Source organism: Pyxicephalus adspersus, chromosome 5 (genome assembly GCF_032062135.1).
Source record: "Pyxicephalus adspersus chromosome 5, UCB_Pads_2.0, whole genome shotgun sequence".
NCBI classification, from domain to species: Eukaryota; Metazoa; Chordata; class Amphibia; order Anura; family Pyxicephalidae; genus Pyxicephalus; species Pyxicephalus adspersus.
In genome coordinates this window covers 66,840,972-66,858,370 of record NC_092862.1, presented here as the reverse complement: position 1 = coordinate 66,858,370, position 17,399 = coordinate 66,840,972, and the positions used below count along the sequence as shown (strand labels likewise).

The 17,399-nt window shown below is 37.2% G+C and overlaps 1 protein-coding gene across 3 annotated transcripts in view; it reads right to left on the bottom strand.

Moving 5' to 3' along the window:
• The window catches only part of BCL2 (BCL2 apoptosis regulator), a 123,273-nt gene extending 112,078 nt beyond the window's left edge, over positions 1-11,195 (bottom strand). Inside the window, exons 1-3 of one of the 3 annotated variants that reach the window (XM_072411812.1) lie at positions 10,706-11,194; positions 9,408-10,434; positions 1,532-7,160 (exon numbers count right to left, since the gene is read on the bottom strand). In XM_072411812.1, coding sequence (XP_072267913.1) covers positions 7,104-7,160; positions 9,408-10,157 — 807 coding nt within the window. In that variant the 5' untranslated portion in view covers positions 10,158-10,434; positions 10,706-11,194 and the 3' untranslated portion in view covers positions 1,532-7,103. Of the gene's footprint in view, positions 1-1,531; positions 7,161-9,407; positions 10,435-10,705 lie in introns of those variants that run through there. The other 2 variants (XM_072411811.1, XM_072411810.1) reach the window with 2 other exon arrangements.
• Positions 11,196-17,399: the final 6,204 nt, after the last annotated feature.

The following is a 17,399-nucleotide window of genomic DNA, read 5'->3' as shown; positions in this document are numbered from 1 at the left end:
TAGAACAAAACTATGCATAAACAACTCAATGTTATTCAGAACCAACAAGGTGCTGATATCACAAAAATATTTTGCAATCCTATTTTGTCTATATTAATAAGGACAACCATAGTGTTTTGACTATCTTTGCCAGTTAATATTGCCACAGCAGAATATATGCAGTCAAGATCATTTTGATAACATCTTCTAAGGCTCACAGTTGCTGATCATTTCAGCTAGGCTGCTAACAACTTTCCATGTTAATATCTAAGAGAAAGCTCAAAGCGTGCCTACCAGCATGTTAAAATGATGTATGATGCTGATAAACACTCCAGGGGCAATGCTGAGTAACAGAGGCAATAAAACACTGTGAAAAGCACTGTATCTAGGGATACACTAAAAAGAAATGTAGTCCCATCATTCTGTAGATGACAGATTAGTTAATGAAGGTGTTTGACGGTTTGGCCTGAGGGGAAAGAAAACAACACTGACCAATGCCACCTGTCACAGCTGGAGGATGCCAGGAAAACATCTAAAGCTGGTGATTACTGACGTTTTTCATCTCCTTAACCCCGCATGATTATTTGTAATGACAGGCTAGATTTTAAATGTGTGTCTAATCAATTAAATAAAGCAGAATTTAACTCTGAAATTTGGCTTGGAATGATATAGATCTACTCTCTGCATAACTTGCACTGATATGTCACTCCTCCAATGACGTTGGCTGTGTCAGCATGAATTCATAAAAACTAACGTTGTCACTATATGTGTAAAAGCAGCTGTGTTTTGTGTGCAAATGTCTTGCCATCATCTCCTGACCACATTCACCAGCCCTAGTCCTTTCTCATTGTCCAATCTCTTTGTCCATGCTCCCTATCCAAGCTCTCTACTCATTAGAGAAGTCATTATCATACTTTATATGATTAGTGGGCACATGATTTATGCTACAAAAGAGACAAGAAGATTGCCAGGTAAGGACTACAATACCCCTAAGCACAAGTCGCCTATGTGAGTCTAGGTCCACTTTGAATATTATACCACTTTTTAAAACACTCAGACACAATGGGCCTGTTTTATTAAAGCTCTTTCATCAGTAAACCTGGGTGATTCAGCAACCCTTCTTAAAAAAATATTTGCTATTTGTTAGCAAATGTTTTTAATCTCGAACCAGAACAATTCTTGATCAGATTGGAGAGTTTTAATAAATCAGGACCAATGTGTACATATTAATGAACAACTATGTTAAAAAATTCATTTGAATCCTAGACAATTTAAAGAAAAGGTCTAGTTTAGGAAAAAATACCACAGCCCAGAACAGCAATAATTACCTACAATCAAAAGCTCACCCTTTTAGTAATTATTTGTCATAAAATAACACTAGTTTACTGTAGTAAGTAACATTCAACCAAAGTTGCCTATCCATCCCATTTCTTCAATTCTAATGAGTGTCAGGAAATTACACCAGCAATTTTTTTCAAATAAGTAGCAATGATACCTCTAAAGTCACCATGGAATGTTACAAGCTCTCGACCAAGAGGTTGATTGCCAGAGAACATAATGGGAGGTGTGGAACACCCTATTCTAGTTACATTTTAATTATACCCTTCATGGTATGCATACTCTTTATTTTTTGTTTTTAAGAGCAGGGGGTCTTTTGGAAAAGTGAAGAGTGGGTGTTATCTCAAACCAAAATTCTATTCCAATTTACCTAGCTTTTGCGTAGTTTGACACAATGCAAGTTATGACAGAATAATGACTAATATTATATTAAAACTATTAAAATTATAATTAACAATAAAGCATGTTTCTTGGTAATATTAGTTCACACAGCCGGTGTCAACAGAACAAGAAATGAAGCAGCTGTCACCAAGTTAGTAAGATATTCTATAGTAAAACTCTGATGGAGGTTCTAACCCTTTTCTATCCTTTTAGTTGGTTTTGTTGTAGGTTGTACCCCTATTCAAGAAGTTTCCCATTACCTCCTGACCCAACAGGAGGAAAGTGGAAAATCTCACCAGGAAGATAGGATTTACAATCATTTATGCAAAAAAGGTCTCTACCAAAATGGTAATTGAAAGTAAATTATTCACGTTATGTGAAAAGTGTTTTTGACTGCCCACTCTCGGGAAGAATCCTTATGATGTTCTAGACTTGTGTATACAAGTGTATAATATAGACAAATGGCAAGCAGCATGGCCTTGTATACGTATTTCACTTTAGATAGTGTAGGATTTAAACATGATCTTTGGACCCTTTCATATTGTTGCTTTGATAGCATAAAAAAATATCACAAGCTAAACTTTGCAACATTTTGGTATGCACTAACAAATCCAGGTTTAGGTGACTGTATGTATGTATATCTTCTTCAGGTTTCAGGATTCCTGCTATCCCTTGCTGATCATCAACATCAAAGTCAAATGAGCACACTTATCCCATTAACACCTAAACAGGATTTTATTTTTCTGTGAAGAATTTTTTTTGCAAAGTGCCAAGTCTATTTGGTATTTGTTCATTTCACCAGTGGCTCCCACAGCTGTCAACAATAACACCATCTTGGCACTAGTAAATTTGGTGAGCCCAAACAATATAATAGAATAAGATGTCTCAGACACAAGTATTTAGGGAAAATGTTTTATTAAATATTATTTCTTTAATTTGTTTTTAGTTATGCCTGTATGACTTGAATGACATTTAAAGTTTTTTACACCTATACAATTTGATGCATATGTTAATGCATGTGCAGAGATTTGCCATTGTTCTTTATAGTGCTAGTTCAGATATGTAGCGTGTTGACGCACTGGCCAAAAAAGGTAAAATTGCTTTGTCATCCATCAATGTGTGTTATAAGGGTTTTGCATAGTAAAAGGAACAAATGTCAAAGTATCATGAAATCAAAACTCTTGGAGTCAAAAACATACCTCAAAAATGTGTTGCAATGCAAGTGTATAAATGCAAACCCATCTTGAAATATAAGTTGACTTTAGATCTGGAGCTCTGCAACACTCTAAACCATCTACTGCAGAGCTGTCCAACTTCAGTTCTTGAAGAAATGGAACAGGGAAGCCCTGATCTACATAAATAAACATACTGAGTCTATACTGGAGTTGCCTTGAAAATGCTACATTTTAGGGTTTAGTCTGCCCAGATCTGCTGAAAACTTAAATATTTAAAAGCTACATTATGATGGTATAACCCCATGGGAGACGGATGGAAAGATAAAAGCGGTCACCATTTACACTTCAGTGCATGTGCAAACAGACTGCCATTTATTTACTCTCTTACAGATCCCATCTTTAGCCAGTAAATGTAAAGGCTGCATGTTAAGGAGTTAGCGCCGGTCTGAAAGATAGAGTGGTCCTCAAGCTGTATGGTACAAAGCAGTAATTTCTGCCCAGTCATGGATTTGATTCATTTACTATTGCAAAAAAAAAGGTCAATAGAAAACTCCATATAGAAGTGCATTTATCTTATAGCCATGTCTAACAAGCAAGAGCAAGTCACTCTCCAAAATCTGGAAGTTGGCCTACTGCTGTATAAATAGTTGCAGTAGGCTGGTAATCAAATGAGTTTCTTACCATAGATTACATTTAAATATTTCACTACATATACAACTAAATTAGTGGTTGTTTTATTATTGGTTGTTTTTGAAATCCATACTTATTTTCCTAATATTTATTATAGTTACCAAGGTTATCAGAGAAAAAAACAAACATATTTTCCAATTACAAAGGAATGACAGGTAATCGGAGTACACTTTCTAGATGCTAATCTGATCCAGGATTGATTGTATTCCTGTATGTGCTATCAGTCCATATACTGTTTTTATGTCACACAATGAGCTAATATGCCAACCAACTCCTTTGAGCACAATAGTTTAATTTATTGATAGCAATAAAGCAAAAACTTCACAGTCCTGGTCTCATCCAATCATATTTCGTAGATTTTATCATAACTAGGAGAATCTATCTGTAGAGCCAAAGTAATTAAAATAATTGTTGTTAATGTACATTAACATGCAGAAAAAAAAAACAAATAAATGAATGCACACTCCATTACTATAGACCTAAATGCAGGTGACAAACTAGAAATGACTGGAAGCATTTCTCAAGAAAACAATGCAAGTGGGTCTCCATCAACCCTAGTCCCCATCACAAACCTCAGTGAGTCACCTTTTTAAAATTTTCTTTAGGTAAACCTATCACAATTAGAGGAAATTGAAAGTATAGATGGACAAAAATTCTAAGAAGAAACAAATGCATTGACTTAGATTTAGTGGTACAGGTAGCTGAATTTTTGTAAAAACTTGCCCTCATAAAAAAATCCTTTTCATCCCTATTTAGACACATCCCTGTTAGTCCTTCAAAGTGAAGGCCTGCTTCACAACCTATAGTGAGGCTCAGAATGCATAAATGGTTGAGCGCAAACATGACATACATGCAGTCAATATCATTTCAGCACTATATGTGTTTAGCATTGCTTCAAAAATAATATCTTTGACTGGTGGTAACTTCCATCTTTGTTTTTTTTTAACCACATGCCTAATTTGAATAGTCAATATTTAACAGGTTTGCTTTAAGACTCCAAGACTATATCAATCAGTGTCCATAGATCGAGAAATGAACACAGCTGCTAGCTAATGAACAAAATTCTTACAATATGACCTGTCTGTGTAATTTAAGATTGAAGTTTAAAAAAAAGTCAAATAATTTATGTGTATTTAATTTCTATATAATTCTGAAAAAAGAAGCTTAAAAAGTCCCTTTTGTAGGAATATTGGCGAGACTAATTCTGCTCTTTTACAGCAATTACATTGCTAGGAAAGTATTTCTGATTAGTGCATTGACTAGTTAATAAGATTCATTTCAGTACAGTTTGTCCCCATTAATTTCCAACTGAACTGAGTGTAATAGGAAAATAACATATTTCGAGACTTGTCATAAGGCATGTTATTGGAAAGTCAAGGAAACAAATCAGCAATTGCCTACATTATCTTGCTTGAGGCAAGCTATTCACTTAAAGGAAAGCAAAAATCAATGAGCTTTTTTGTTTATGTTCTATATCCAAGGACAAAGAAGAGATATTTTGTATTCCAAAAAACCTAGGTAGGTAACAATGAATAAACTAAAGTTCTGTTATGGAGATCAATAAAATACATGAAAAGGATTTCCAGGGTAAAGTAGATGTAAGTCTGAACTGCAGACTTTTATTCAGTCTTCCACAGATGTACTCCTGTACCCAAATTGCTTACTCTGATTTCACTGCACAAAGTGCATAGTCAACTTCTTAAAGTATAAACAAAAACCAGCAGAAAGTCTTTTACTTTTGGAATCTCAGTATCACATGTGGGGATTATCACCATTTCCTGTTTTCTGAAAGCTATGTACAGTACCCTGCTGGCCGATCTCACGATTTGCTTGCATGGCAGGGACATATTGATGAGGCTCAGCTTTATGTGTGAACATTACCTAGTGCACTACACATGAAAATGCAGCTTGCTTAGGAATGCAAACTCCTCCAGACCAACATCCATCCATCCATAACTTCCCCCAAATGCCAGCCCACAACTTGCATCAGAATCAATAGGAATCAATGATGTACCGGAGCAGGGTTCTGTGATGTCTTCAGTAACCTATGTAAAGAAACCTGTCAGCTAACCCTTGCATAGAGCAGCACAGAGATTTTGTGAGAACATCACTAGTTCTAAAGCCTATCGCTAAAACACAAATGTTTTGTTTAAAACTAACATTATTATGTTGATAAGAGGGGAAAGAGGACCAAGGAAGTCAAAGTATAAGCTGAATAAACTTTAATGTTAAACTCAAAAGGTATGTCCACTTTGATCAAGCTTTAGGAAGACAGTGAACAAATATTACAATGTTCATAAGGTTACTTTTGGAAAATTATTACTATTGGGGTTCTAAGTCATGTGACCTGAAACTGACATTTAAGATCATGTGCATTGTTGGTACCCAGCCTTACCTTTTTGATGCCTGCCTGTTTACTAAAGTTGACATTACTGCAATGTAGGTCTGCTTTGATGTTGAATTTCAGTCAAAATAAATTTAAACATTCACAAGCATATGGAAACATGATCTACAACTGTGGTACTTCTGTTGTTTTAAAGGCATTTAAGTAGAACACCACCTTACGCATGTTATCTGCCATTCTAGAGTATGGAGCTGGAATGAAAATGAAAAACTCACGTTTAAAAAAAAAATGGAAGTTATAAAGTTATTTACAACCACACGATAATAAACCTGCCATAGAAATCTGAATGTGATTAGTGATGCAAACAGAAAAGAGATTGCATGTTTCAGAGCGCTTGCTTGAGGAAGTACACACCAAATGACCTATTGTGACCCTATAGGGTACTTTTTGGAACCATGTTGCAGGAGAATACACAGAATGTAGTTAATGGTAACTTTCTAAATTTAGAATATTTGCAGTTTGCAGGAAATCATTTGAAGATCACTGATCTCACTCACTGCCTGGAATTGCTGGTTTCACTTTAATACCATTGAAAATACCATTGACAGTTGCTAACAGGCAGGGCTTCTACCTGTAATTTCTGTATCCCATACTAGGTAAACTTTCTGGTCCCCCTTAACCATGTCTAAAAGTTCTAAAACTGCAAAAGTCAAGCTCTTTTGATGGGGGCCTGGTACAAATGTAGCCCTTGCCACCCTCCCAGTTGTGGCATTACACATTACCTTAATTTCACAAGAAAAGAAAGCATGTCACTTGCATGATTCCAGTATGTGTATGCCTTTAATTTATAAGGAAGCCTGTACTGAGAAAAAAAAACAAAAATTGTCCTTGCTGACTTCCAACTGGAAATGATTGTTACCTGGATGACAGTATTGCTGTTATGTGTCCTTATAATTACTGGGGTAAAACTATTGGTCCTTTCTTACTGCATGCCTTTTCTGGGTCAGTGATTGATAGAACTGGGCCTAAAGAAAACGAGACAACCAGCTTTAGGGTACATAACGTATTCTCCTCCAAATCTTCTCCTAATTCTCCTCCAACAGGTTTTTTTACTGTAACCAGTCACTGGCACAACAGTAGGGGGGTAAAGGTCATTGATGCAACAAAAAAAATATATAAGGCTCTCAACCTGGCACCTACCGGCAGGAATAAAATCGAGTAGAATTCTGCATCCTTGCATCACTGCTTTGTACCTAGAATAACATGAAGCCAATGAAATAAAAAAGCAGCTTTCACTAAAATATTTACCTTTACTCCAAAGTTGTCTTACACAGTACTTGTTTTCTAAAACTAGATGTCATTAGTCTAAAGATGCATCATTTCAAATCACTTCCTTTGGGCCCAGGCTGTCATGAACTGGCACCAAGGACATGAATCGATAGGAAGGAAAAAGGAAGGAAAAGCAGGACAGTGATGAGCTGATCACAATGTCATTCTACATTATACTCCTAACAGCATGCTCATTATCAGCATACAAACCAATTTTCATCTAGTTTTGCTTATTAAATCCCCATAAACAAACCCCAGCCTTATGTGGATTTGTAGCCAATTTAGAGTGAGCCTGCTTCCTTGAATGTACTCATGCTTGTTTTTGTCTGAGTGCTGCTTGGCGCATTTGCAGCATTAAAAGCTCCAGTCTCTCCTCTGCTACTGCCTACATCCAGGCTGATGGACTTTGTCATCAAGCCCTCTCCCACTGCAAGGTGCACAGCCCACTGCTTCCTTACATTCGTTCCTGGTCAATCAGTAATGTGTGGTGCTTACAAACAATGAACAAACAGTACTTGGCAAGGCCCAAATACACACCCACCACTGAATCTTTTCTTAGTCCAGCTCCTTCCATAGGCATCTGAAAGCTCAGAACCCTTCATTTTTTTAAAAAGCACTTTTAACATTAGCAGTTGGTTTATTTTTATTTTTTTTTTATAAAGGATGTAAGGATTAGATAAGGGAGATACATGTATAGTAACCTAGAGCTGAGTTTGAAATCTCAGTTGATGCAATTGCTCTGAGGTTGTGCAAGATCTTATGCTGTGCTGAATTGATGCCTATAGCATACTTTTGTTATCCACATGCACACCTTTTAGGGCTATGCATATGGCAGAAAAAAAAACTTTGATTTTTGCAATAGATGTATAGCATATGTTCTAGAACACGTCTTGTTTATTAAAGACAGAATGTGATCTCCAGCTACTTGCTCCATTTTAGTGGATACCCATTCTGGCTGAATGCTTTTTACAGCATTGACAGATTGATGTCAAATCTTCAAAGCACTGCGCTCATCTTTGTTATGTAATCCAAAGCAACAAAGGCATTAAAAAGAGCTGTATTACACTTCAAACAGAATGGCTGAGAAATTACTGGAAAGAACCAGACATACACTAGAAGAATGTCAGCAACTGCCATGTACAGAAGAAAATTCAAATATTTAGGATGGACAATTCATTTAAACATCAATCTCATATGAGAAGCACAAATGGGATCTATTCAACTCAAAACATACTGCAACTAATAAAACCCATGATGGGAAGCCACAGCAATCTAAACTTTCTTTAAAAAAAAAAAAAAACACTTTACAAAAAATATTAGTTTTAAGGCTGCCTTTACATTTCCAGTGTTTACAGAATGTGCTGCCTAATAACAGTTCGGTTTAAAAAAAAAACTCACAGAACCTAATCAGAGGAGAAAAACTACAGTCTTTGCCCCTTCTTTTCTCATTGAGCGCCATCACTGTGCCATTTGAGCAGCACATAGCAGGTAAGACCAATCTGTAAATCACAGACAACATGTGAAAGACACCTTTGAAGTTCCTTTGGCAGCCACAAGCCACTTATATCTGTGGCACAGTAGGTATACTGTATGTCAATGACCACAAGCAAGATTTTGTCTTTGCTAGTGACTGAAAAAAAAATCTAAATTTGCATAACAGCCCCGTTTAGCTTACACCGTGGGTTTTGGAAAAAGGCACGTGAAACAGCTGATTTAGTGGATTATTAAAGTCTGACTGTAACATGTTGTTTATAAGGCTCAAGAATGGAAAGCTTCACTTTAAAACATATAGTAGATATAAGTCAGTAGCTAAATCTTTTTGTCTATTCTGAGCCTCAACAAATACTGTATCTAAACAGAAGTGTGGTCCCTGACACATTAAACTGATGAAATTCTGGACTAATCCAAGTTTTACTTTGAAAACACCCTTAGTTTGGTTACCGTGAGGTGAACTAGAAGCTAACATGAATTTGTAAATTTGATTTCTTCCTTACCTGTCCATCATGGTAATAAACATCTTTAAAGGATTTTGCTATTTAAAAATGTTGTAAGTGTTCAATTTCAGCACGTGTTATATTTCCATATTTCTCATTTCCTCTAAAAGACCTGTCAGTGATAACAAATGGCACACAAACCTAGCAAATGTCAAATGTATAAAAACTACAACCTACCCATCCTCCCTGCTCTTGGATCCAGTTCTGCAGATGTCTGTTCAGGTAGTCAGTCATCCATCCAACAATGGAGTCTACCAGAGGAGACATCTCTCGGTTGACACTTTCCACGCACATAACTCCTCCAAATTCGAAGAAAGCCACAATACGGCCCCAGTTTACCCCATCGTGAAAAAGCTCCTCCACCACAGCAGCAAAGCGAAGTCGAACTGTGGATGGGGTAAGATGGAGAAGCCCTGATATATGTCTGAAGTCTTGCTGGTACATACTGGAGAACTCATCTCCTGCACGGCTCAGTGTCTGAAATAATTCTGCGGGTAGCGGTTGTAAGGGAATATAGTCACCATTATTACCATCTAGCGGTTGGTTGCCATCTTGGGGGGCATTCAAGTCTCTCTGGGAAACATCCAATTCTGCTTGGGGTAAGGGAACAGGGGAAGCAGCAGATGCAGTACTTCTGTGAGCAGCAGGTGCATTGTCTAAGATTGGAGCATCACTTGGAGTCTCATTATCTGAAGAGGAAGCAGCAGGCAAATCTGAAGCAGGTGGATGTCCAGTTGGACCTCCATTGGTAGCAGACACCTCTCCACCATTAAAAGAATTATTGTTAGCAGCAGCAGAAGCTTCTGAAAGTTCAGCAGATAAGTGTCGCCCTTCTTCCCATTGATACCCCCTTTGTGACAGCTTATGATGGATGTATTTCACCACTATCTCTCGGTGATCGTACCCTCCTCCCCTGGGATGAGCCATTTTTAATTTTCAAGAATGGCTTGCAGAAAATCAGGCATACAAAAATGAAATCCTAATAGAAAAAATAAAATTGGGGTCTAACCTGAACCAGACCTCAAAGCAACGTCCGCAACTGTTACACTTTAGTTGTGAGAGCGGTGTCACTCTGATTCTCTTTCATTCTTCATCCTCTGCATCCCCCTCCTCTTCCTTCCAGTGGAGTTCTGTAAATTTACAGTAATTTCCCTCGTAAAGGTGTTTTCATTCTCATTGATTAAGGGACGTTCCCTTCTTCACACTGAAATACATAATACATTGCTTTTAGACCAGTGTGGGGTTTTTTCTTGTGTGTCAAGCACAACTTTAAAAATGCAAACAGAAGTGTACTATTACAGTATAGGGGAAAAACATGACTTACTAATTAACTGCAGTAATGCAGTAAAAGCTAATAGTGTGTGTAAAGGGAAAATCACAAATATCTCATTTGGTTACCCAGGCTGGGTGATCTGTATACAAATTGAAGATATTTGTGCATGCATATGCAATGATAAATGATGGAATATACTCACTTGCTTCCCCAAATATGGTTCTTATGTTGGACTTCCCTGATCATCTGAATCCATGAAATAACTTCCACAAATGTGTTTGATCTGAAATCCTCAGGGGCAACTGAATGCATCAGTGAAGTGTCCAAATTTCACACAAGCATCCCTGTAAAGCCAATGCTCCTGTGGCCACCCAGGTAACCCTGTGCTCCAACGAAGAACCCAAATGCAATTTTCTCCTCTTCTCCAAGCTCTTGCAGCAGTGTGTGCACTCCCACCAATTCAATGCCTTGCAAAGCAACACACATATGCTGCACAACCAGGGAAAACAGGATCAAAATAATCCCTTGCAATGAATCCAGCACAGGCTGCAACAAGATCAGTGCAGCAAGAAGCAATGTTTAGGTCTGTGTGTAATTCAGTTTCTTTTTATTATGCTTCCTTCCTTCATCTTGCTTCCCTACAGTAGAGTGTGGAGGCGGGACACAGCTCGATCACTAAATTCTATCCTGTGTGTATGCGTACAGCAATCTGTGTGTGTGTGTGTGTGCGTGTGCTGGGCGGACTACATTGATTTCTCATCTCTGCGCATGGCAGTACATCGCCCTCTATTGGGAAAAGCCCAAACTGCATTTTATCTCACAGAAACAAAATACTACAAGGCGACATAAACAAATCGTTGTAGATTCATTCACATAAACTGACAAGTGAATAAATACACACATATATATTTATATATATTTGTTATCAGACAATTTTATAAAACCACAGGGGCATAACCAAAGATGAAACACTAGTCCTATTTGAATTGTACGTTTTTTTCAGATGTTGTCATGAAAATATATTTTTGTGAAGAAAAATACAGTTTGAAGTGTTAGTGTAAATGATGTAAAGCCCAACTCCAGGTTTATTGTACTTGAAAATGTATTTATTTTAACATTTATTTAGCAATACTCACTTTGTCCTTGGGGCTTTTTTCAGATTTTTGGTTCTGTGGTCCCTCTCAGGTGATCTAAATGTGGCCAAGCATATTGAAAAAAAATGGTTCTTCTCTGGTCTTCTTCTGAGGTGAATGATTGCCCGGCAATCCATTTCTTGTGAATTATTGGGCTCGTAGTAATTAAGAATACGGCTCGGACAATATTACCTCTGCAGTATTAGAGGATGGAGCCCCAGGCTGACCAGAGGACAACTTGAAAACATAATGTAGAAAAAACAATTAAAGAAATATCAGCTAAAATTCAGACAAATAGTAAAATATGCAAATAAAATACTTTCGTAAAAGGGTTGTTTGTACTCAGTCCTAACACAGCTCCACCATACAATGTTGCCCTGGCTAGCAGATTTTAATTTTTTTTTCATCTGAAGGTCAGTAGTAAATACAGGCCTTAGTGTTCCTCCAGTTATTAGACAGAAAAAAGGAGAAGCAGCAGACTGAGGAGCTCGGCTATTATATTAGGTGTCAGAGCCAGCAGCAATTACCCCAGCAAGTGTCAGGGCAGCAATGGAAACATTCAGCAAATGTCATCACCAGGCATGATAACTCAGCAAGTGTCAGGGCCAGCAATAATATCCCCCAGCAATTTCCAGGGCCAGCTTTACGCCCCAACAAGTGTCATCAATATCTCTAACAAGTGTTAGGGTGAGCAATGATAACCCCAAGTAATAATCCATTCTATCGACAGATTGGAGAAATGTGCCCTGAATCCCTGCCACTAATAATGTCAAAGATGTCTCTTTGTTAGCAGATGAGCTAATGGCATGGCCGAACAAGAAGGCCAAAGATGGTCCAGAAGAGGAAGAAGAGAAGGAAGATGATGGCGCCAGGCACTGGAACATGGACCGAGGAGTCAGATGGGTTTAAATTTTTTATGCTTGAAGAGCTGTGTTTTATTTTTGCACCTTTACTGTGGAAACATTAAACTTGCAGAACAATAGTGACTGTGGCTGAGATTCATAATGGATATTGTATCTATTCATAATAGATATTGTAGGCTGTATAGTATAAAGAACAGATGCCAAGAAGATGTACTGTGTATTCATAAGAAAAGGTACTACAAATTGCACCCAGTTTGTAGAAGGTAGTACCATGGTATGTTGATATAGTGCTGCCTTTGTACAAAGAATATGGCAGATTGCATCTCTGAGGACTGAGTGTAATCACAAGAGAATATTAGACTTGCTAGGTGATAAGCAGAAAATTGGATGACACCAATGATTTTTGGGAAAGTTGACAAGGTTGAATGTGTCTTCTTAAAACTTGGTATATGGTTTATTGTGTCAATATGGTGACAACTAAGGGATTTACACATTCCTTCCCAATATGAGGTCTTGGATTTATAGAGACGTATACCTAGAACTTAGCTCATTATTTTTCATTTTGCAAGCACAAAAGTGTGGGTATTTTTTTCTACAACATGTTAACAAACTAAAATTTATTATTTTTTTTTTTTTTTTTTTTTATAGGAACCAGTACTCTACATGCAGGGCTGGATTTCCGCATAGCCAACATACACTTTGGTTCAGGGTCACAAGGCCACGGGAGACACACATCTACTTGTTGCTGACCCTGAACAGTTTGTACATTGTTGTTGATGGTATAGTGTGTGTACTTATTCTGTGACAGCATACCTAGATCCTAGAGGATTGGTAGACCAGGTATTTGCTCTTATAGTTGCTGGTTCATGGTGCACTGACATAGACTGAGCAAAGGGCTTGGCCAGGCCTGTGCCACTTTCTCCATCCACAGACTCCTATACATGGCTGACCAAAAATTATGGGGTAGAAAGGGTTGGTTGTGCAACACAGTGGGCAGAAGGGGGTCTGGAAATATAAATTCAGCACTGGTATATGGTCTATTCATATGGATATTCAATGGTCCAGCACATGGATATTTAATACCCCTAATCTTTTCATACTTGGCAGTATGTATGAAGCCTAAGATATGGCATGCTTGTTCCTGATCTTCCACGTGTCACTGTTTCTATTGAACAGGAATACATCAGGAATTCCCCTAGAATTCAGAATCATGCCTTGTACAATACAAAGGTATTTTATTACTATTTTTAAATAATGCAAACTTGCCTCTTCTTTGTTACCAATGATACACATACACACTGAAGTCAACTTAAATGACCCTTAACACAATTAAAAAATACCTACCATTAACAATAACATTAAAAATCTACCATATAACATGAACTGTTCTGCCTTCTACAAAATATCACATATTGTAAAACTAAATATATATTTACTATCTGTTTCTCTTACAGCCCCGTTTCTGAAAGTTGTTGCCTTTGCTACTACTGATGCATACTTGTTAAAGCATAATCTCCATCCTTTTATAATGTCTGATCTTTGCAGTTCCTAGCTAAATGATATCTAATGTCATCCACCATCTCTTGGTGGTTTGGTGTTTCTGGCGTTTGCGATTGGCCATCCATTACACCCATCGGTCACCTGCTACTGGTCCTAGGAGGGTAGATGGGCTCTTGTAGATGGGATTTAAAGAAAACCTATTATGAAACAAACAGGCATTTACCACTTCAGAGCTCATTCTAAAAATGCTTCAATACTTTGTGCAATTAAAGTCAGAAGCCCTTAATAGTAGTTCTGTATCAGTGGCTTGGCATTTGCAAAACAATCCCAATATTTCTGAGGTATAGGAAAAACATTAAAAAAATGAATAATTAATATTAGTAAAACACTAGGTCAATTTAAAGCAGGATTTGTGTCCTAGAAAAATCACCATATAATGTTTTTGTTTCACAGTTTATTAATGTTTGCAATTAGTAGGCAAGTGTGGAAACTACTGAACAACACTCTCCTTTTCCCTTCCTGTTAAGTAATGACATGTTTGTGGTCTCAATGTTGACTCTGATAATGTGTATAAGGAATAAATAAAAGAAAAATGAAGGTGCTTTCAACCAGACTTTCAAACATGAGGTCAGTGCTTCTAGAATAAGGGATGGAGTGTAATTTGGACTTTGTAGTGCCCTTTTACTCATCCAGCCCCCTTCCGCAATCAAGCAACCAGCCTGATAAACATATGTTTTTAGCTTTTGCACATCTTCATTGTTCAGAAAGGCTTAAAATATTGAGTTTATAAAATCCATCATAGATAGGTTGTCCAATTGTCAAAATTATTTGCTGGTATGTTTTTTTGTTTTTTTTTAATTAAAAAATCCAATTTATTAGGAAACACATTTAAAAGGGAAAAACATCCTTGTCTGATTCTCTTCAATTTTTATCAAGGATAACATTTGGCAATATTTATGAAGACCTATTACACTACCTCCATTATTAACCCAATGAGAGTTTGGGAACTAGAGTGTGGGAATCTCCTAGTATCTCAGTACCTAATAAATATCTAAATACAATCATTATGCATCACAAAGACACATAGTGAAGATGTAAGTGTAACACCATTTTGGATATGCAGCAAATCGCAGTGGTTTACCATATGGCCAGAGTGCCCCAACCACGCTCCCAACCACTCTCATAGCGAAAGGCTAACTGCACCATTCACTTCTGAAATAGGCAAACTCTGCGGATACAAATTCAAAGTTCAAATTTCAGGGCTAATTGTGCAGTTGCTTTTTTCTTACTTGTTTAAATCAAAAATATAAACTTTTAAAAGTCAGACATTTATCTATAAATTACATTGTAGTGGAGACATATGAGGATGATAGCCTTGGAGCATTCACATTGAAGTCAGCAATGGAATCTTACATATTTATTTGAGTTGCCTATTTCAGAAGTAAATTGTGCAGTTAGCCTTTCGCTATGAGTGGTTGGGGCACTCTGGCCATGTGGTGAAAGTAGGTCCCAGGTTCAAATCTCAGCTAGGACAATATCTGCATGGAGTTTGCAGGTTCTCCTTGTGTCGGTTACCTCTGGGTACTCCAGTTTGCTCCCACATTTCAAAAAACATGCAGTTAGGTTAATTGGTTTACCCCCAAATTGACCTTAGACTGTGTTAATGACATATGACTATGGTAGGGACATTAGATTATGAACCCCTATGAAGGACAGCTAGTGACATTACTTTGGACTTTGTAAAGAGCTGCTTAATATGTGGGCTCTATATAAGTACTGGATAATAGTAATACATTATATATATATATATATATATATATATATATACACACACATATATATTTCAGATTTGTTGCACTGCATTCCCTTAGTCTTAACTCACCATTCTCTGGAACACAGTAAGGATCATACAGTTGCAAATCAGAGCACTACACACCGATATGTGATTCTCTGTGTGGGCGGGTGTTGGATCAGTGTACAGAATGAAGCCAGCTCTTATGAATGAGTGGTAATTCCCAAAGAGCCCCCAGCCTTGGATATGAAAGAGGAGGAGGAGGAGGAATTACGACCTGCAGTCACTGGCTGTGATCTAAGTGTTGCTGGCAGTAAGGAAAATGGAATGAACCTATAAAGCGATCGGCTTCTCTCATCACATATCCTGGTGTAAACAGGGAAAGACAGGCATGGGTGACTGCTCACTTTACATGTGGGTGGTGTCAAGTCATGTTTTGATGGAATCTCACAATGAAACCTTTCACTTAGCATATGTCTATGAACAAGGAATCACATGCTAACAATCTGAAAGCTGCCCACTCCTCTGCGCTCTTCAAGGTCATTCTGGAACAAGAAATGACCAGCCATTTTACAGTGGTCTTCTGAATTAATAAAATAAATACTCAGAGAAATAACAGGCAAATAAATAGAAAACATGCCCCAATACTAACCAGGAGAGACATACTGTATGAAAGGGGGTTCTTGATGATCTGACCTTTATAGTCCACTTTAATAAACAAAAGATTCCGATTTGCAAAAGTTAAAGGCCTTTTTGACAGCAAGTTGATTTTAGAAATAAAACAAAATACGAAAAAGTGTTGATACACATTTTTATTAGAAAACACACACATGCAAAAATGTGTATTCATTTTTTAAACTATTTAGTTCAGATTTAGGGACCTTAACATAATGTTTTAAATTTATTAAACCATGTTACACAATTTAGGAGTGAGTGTGTACAAAATAATAATGTCATACATTTTTCTTTTCAATGAAGTAATAAAAAGCCCTGTTTATTTATGTTTAATGCAAGGTAAATCAGAATGTTCAACTTAAAGTTGGCTCCCAAAGCCACTTATACCTAACCTACTTCTATCCTCTTGGCACCCTGTTCACAAATAGAAGTCAAGAAGCCTTGTGCAAACTCCAACTCAGTTGAAGAGAGAATATAGAAAGGGCTGTGATCTCTTTTTGTGCACACACCAACTGATTTTCCTATCCAGAAAAAGGTTACCAGTCAGTATTTGTTATTGCTTTCCTGCAAGTGCAGCTCATATAATCACAAGGGTTTGTTTTGGCAGTTAACCAACCAGGGTCTAGGAGTAAGCCTGGTTTCCATATGTTCTGCCTGGCTAAACTGAGAACCAGTCATTGTACACCTGGAAAATCATGATTGTAAAAGCTGACACCCCTCCTCTTGCAGTTTAAATGTTGATTCCTTTTATTTTTTTCCTTAATGGTATAGAAAGAAGGGCAGCTCACGTGTTTACATTGCCTTAACTACTTTAATTAGAAGATACTAGTTCACCTTTTATTTAACATTAAAATAATATTTTCTTTTACAGCCCTAATTGTGACTAGGTAAGGCCCTCTGTTCCAATTTATGGGAATGAAAATTCACTTAAGC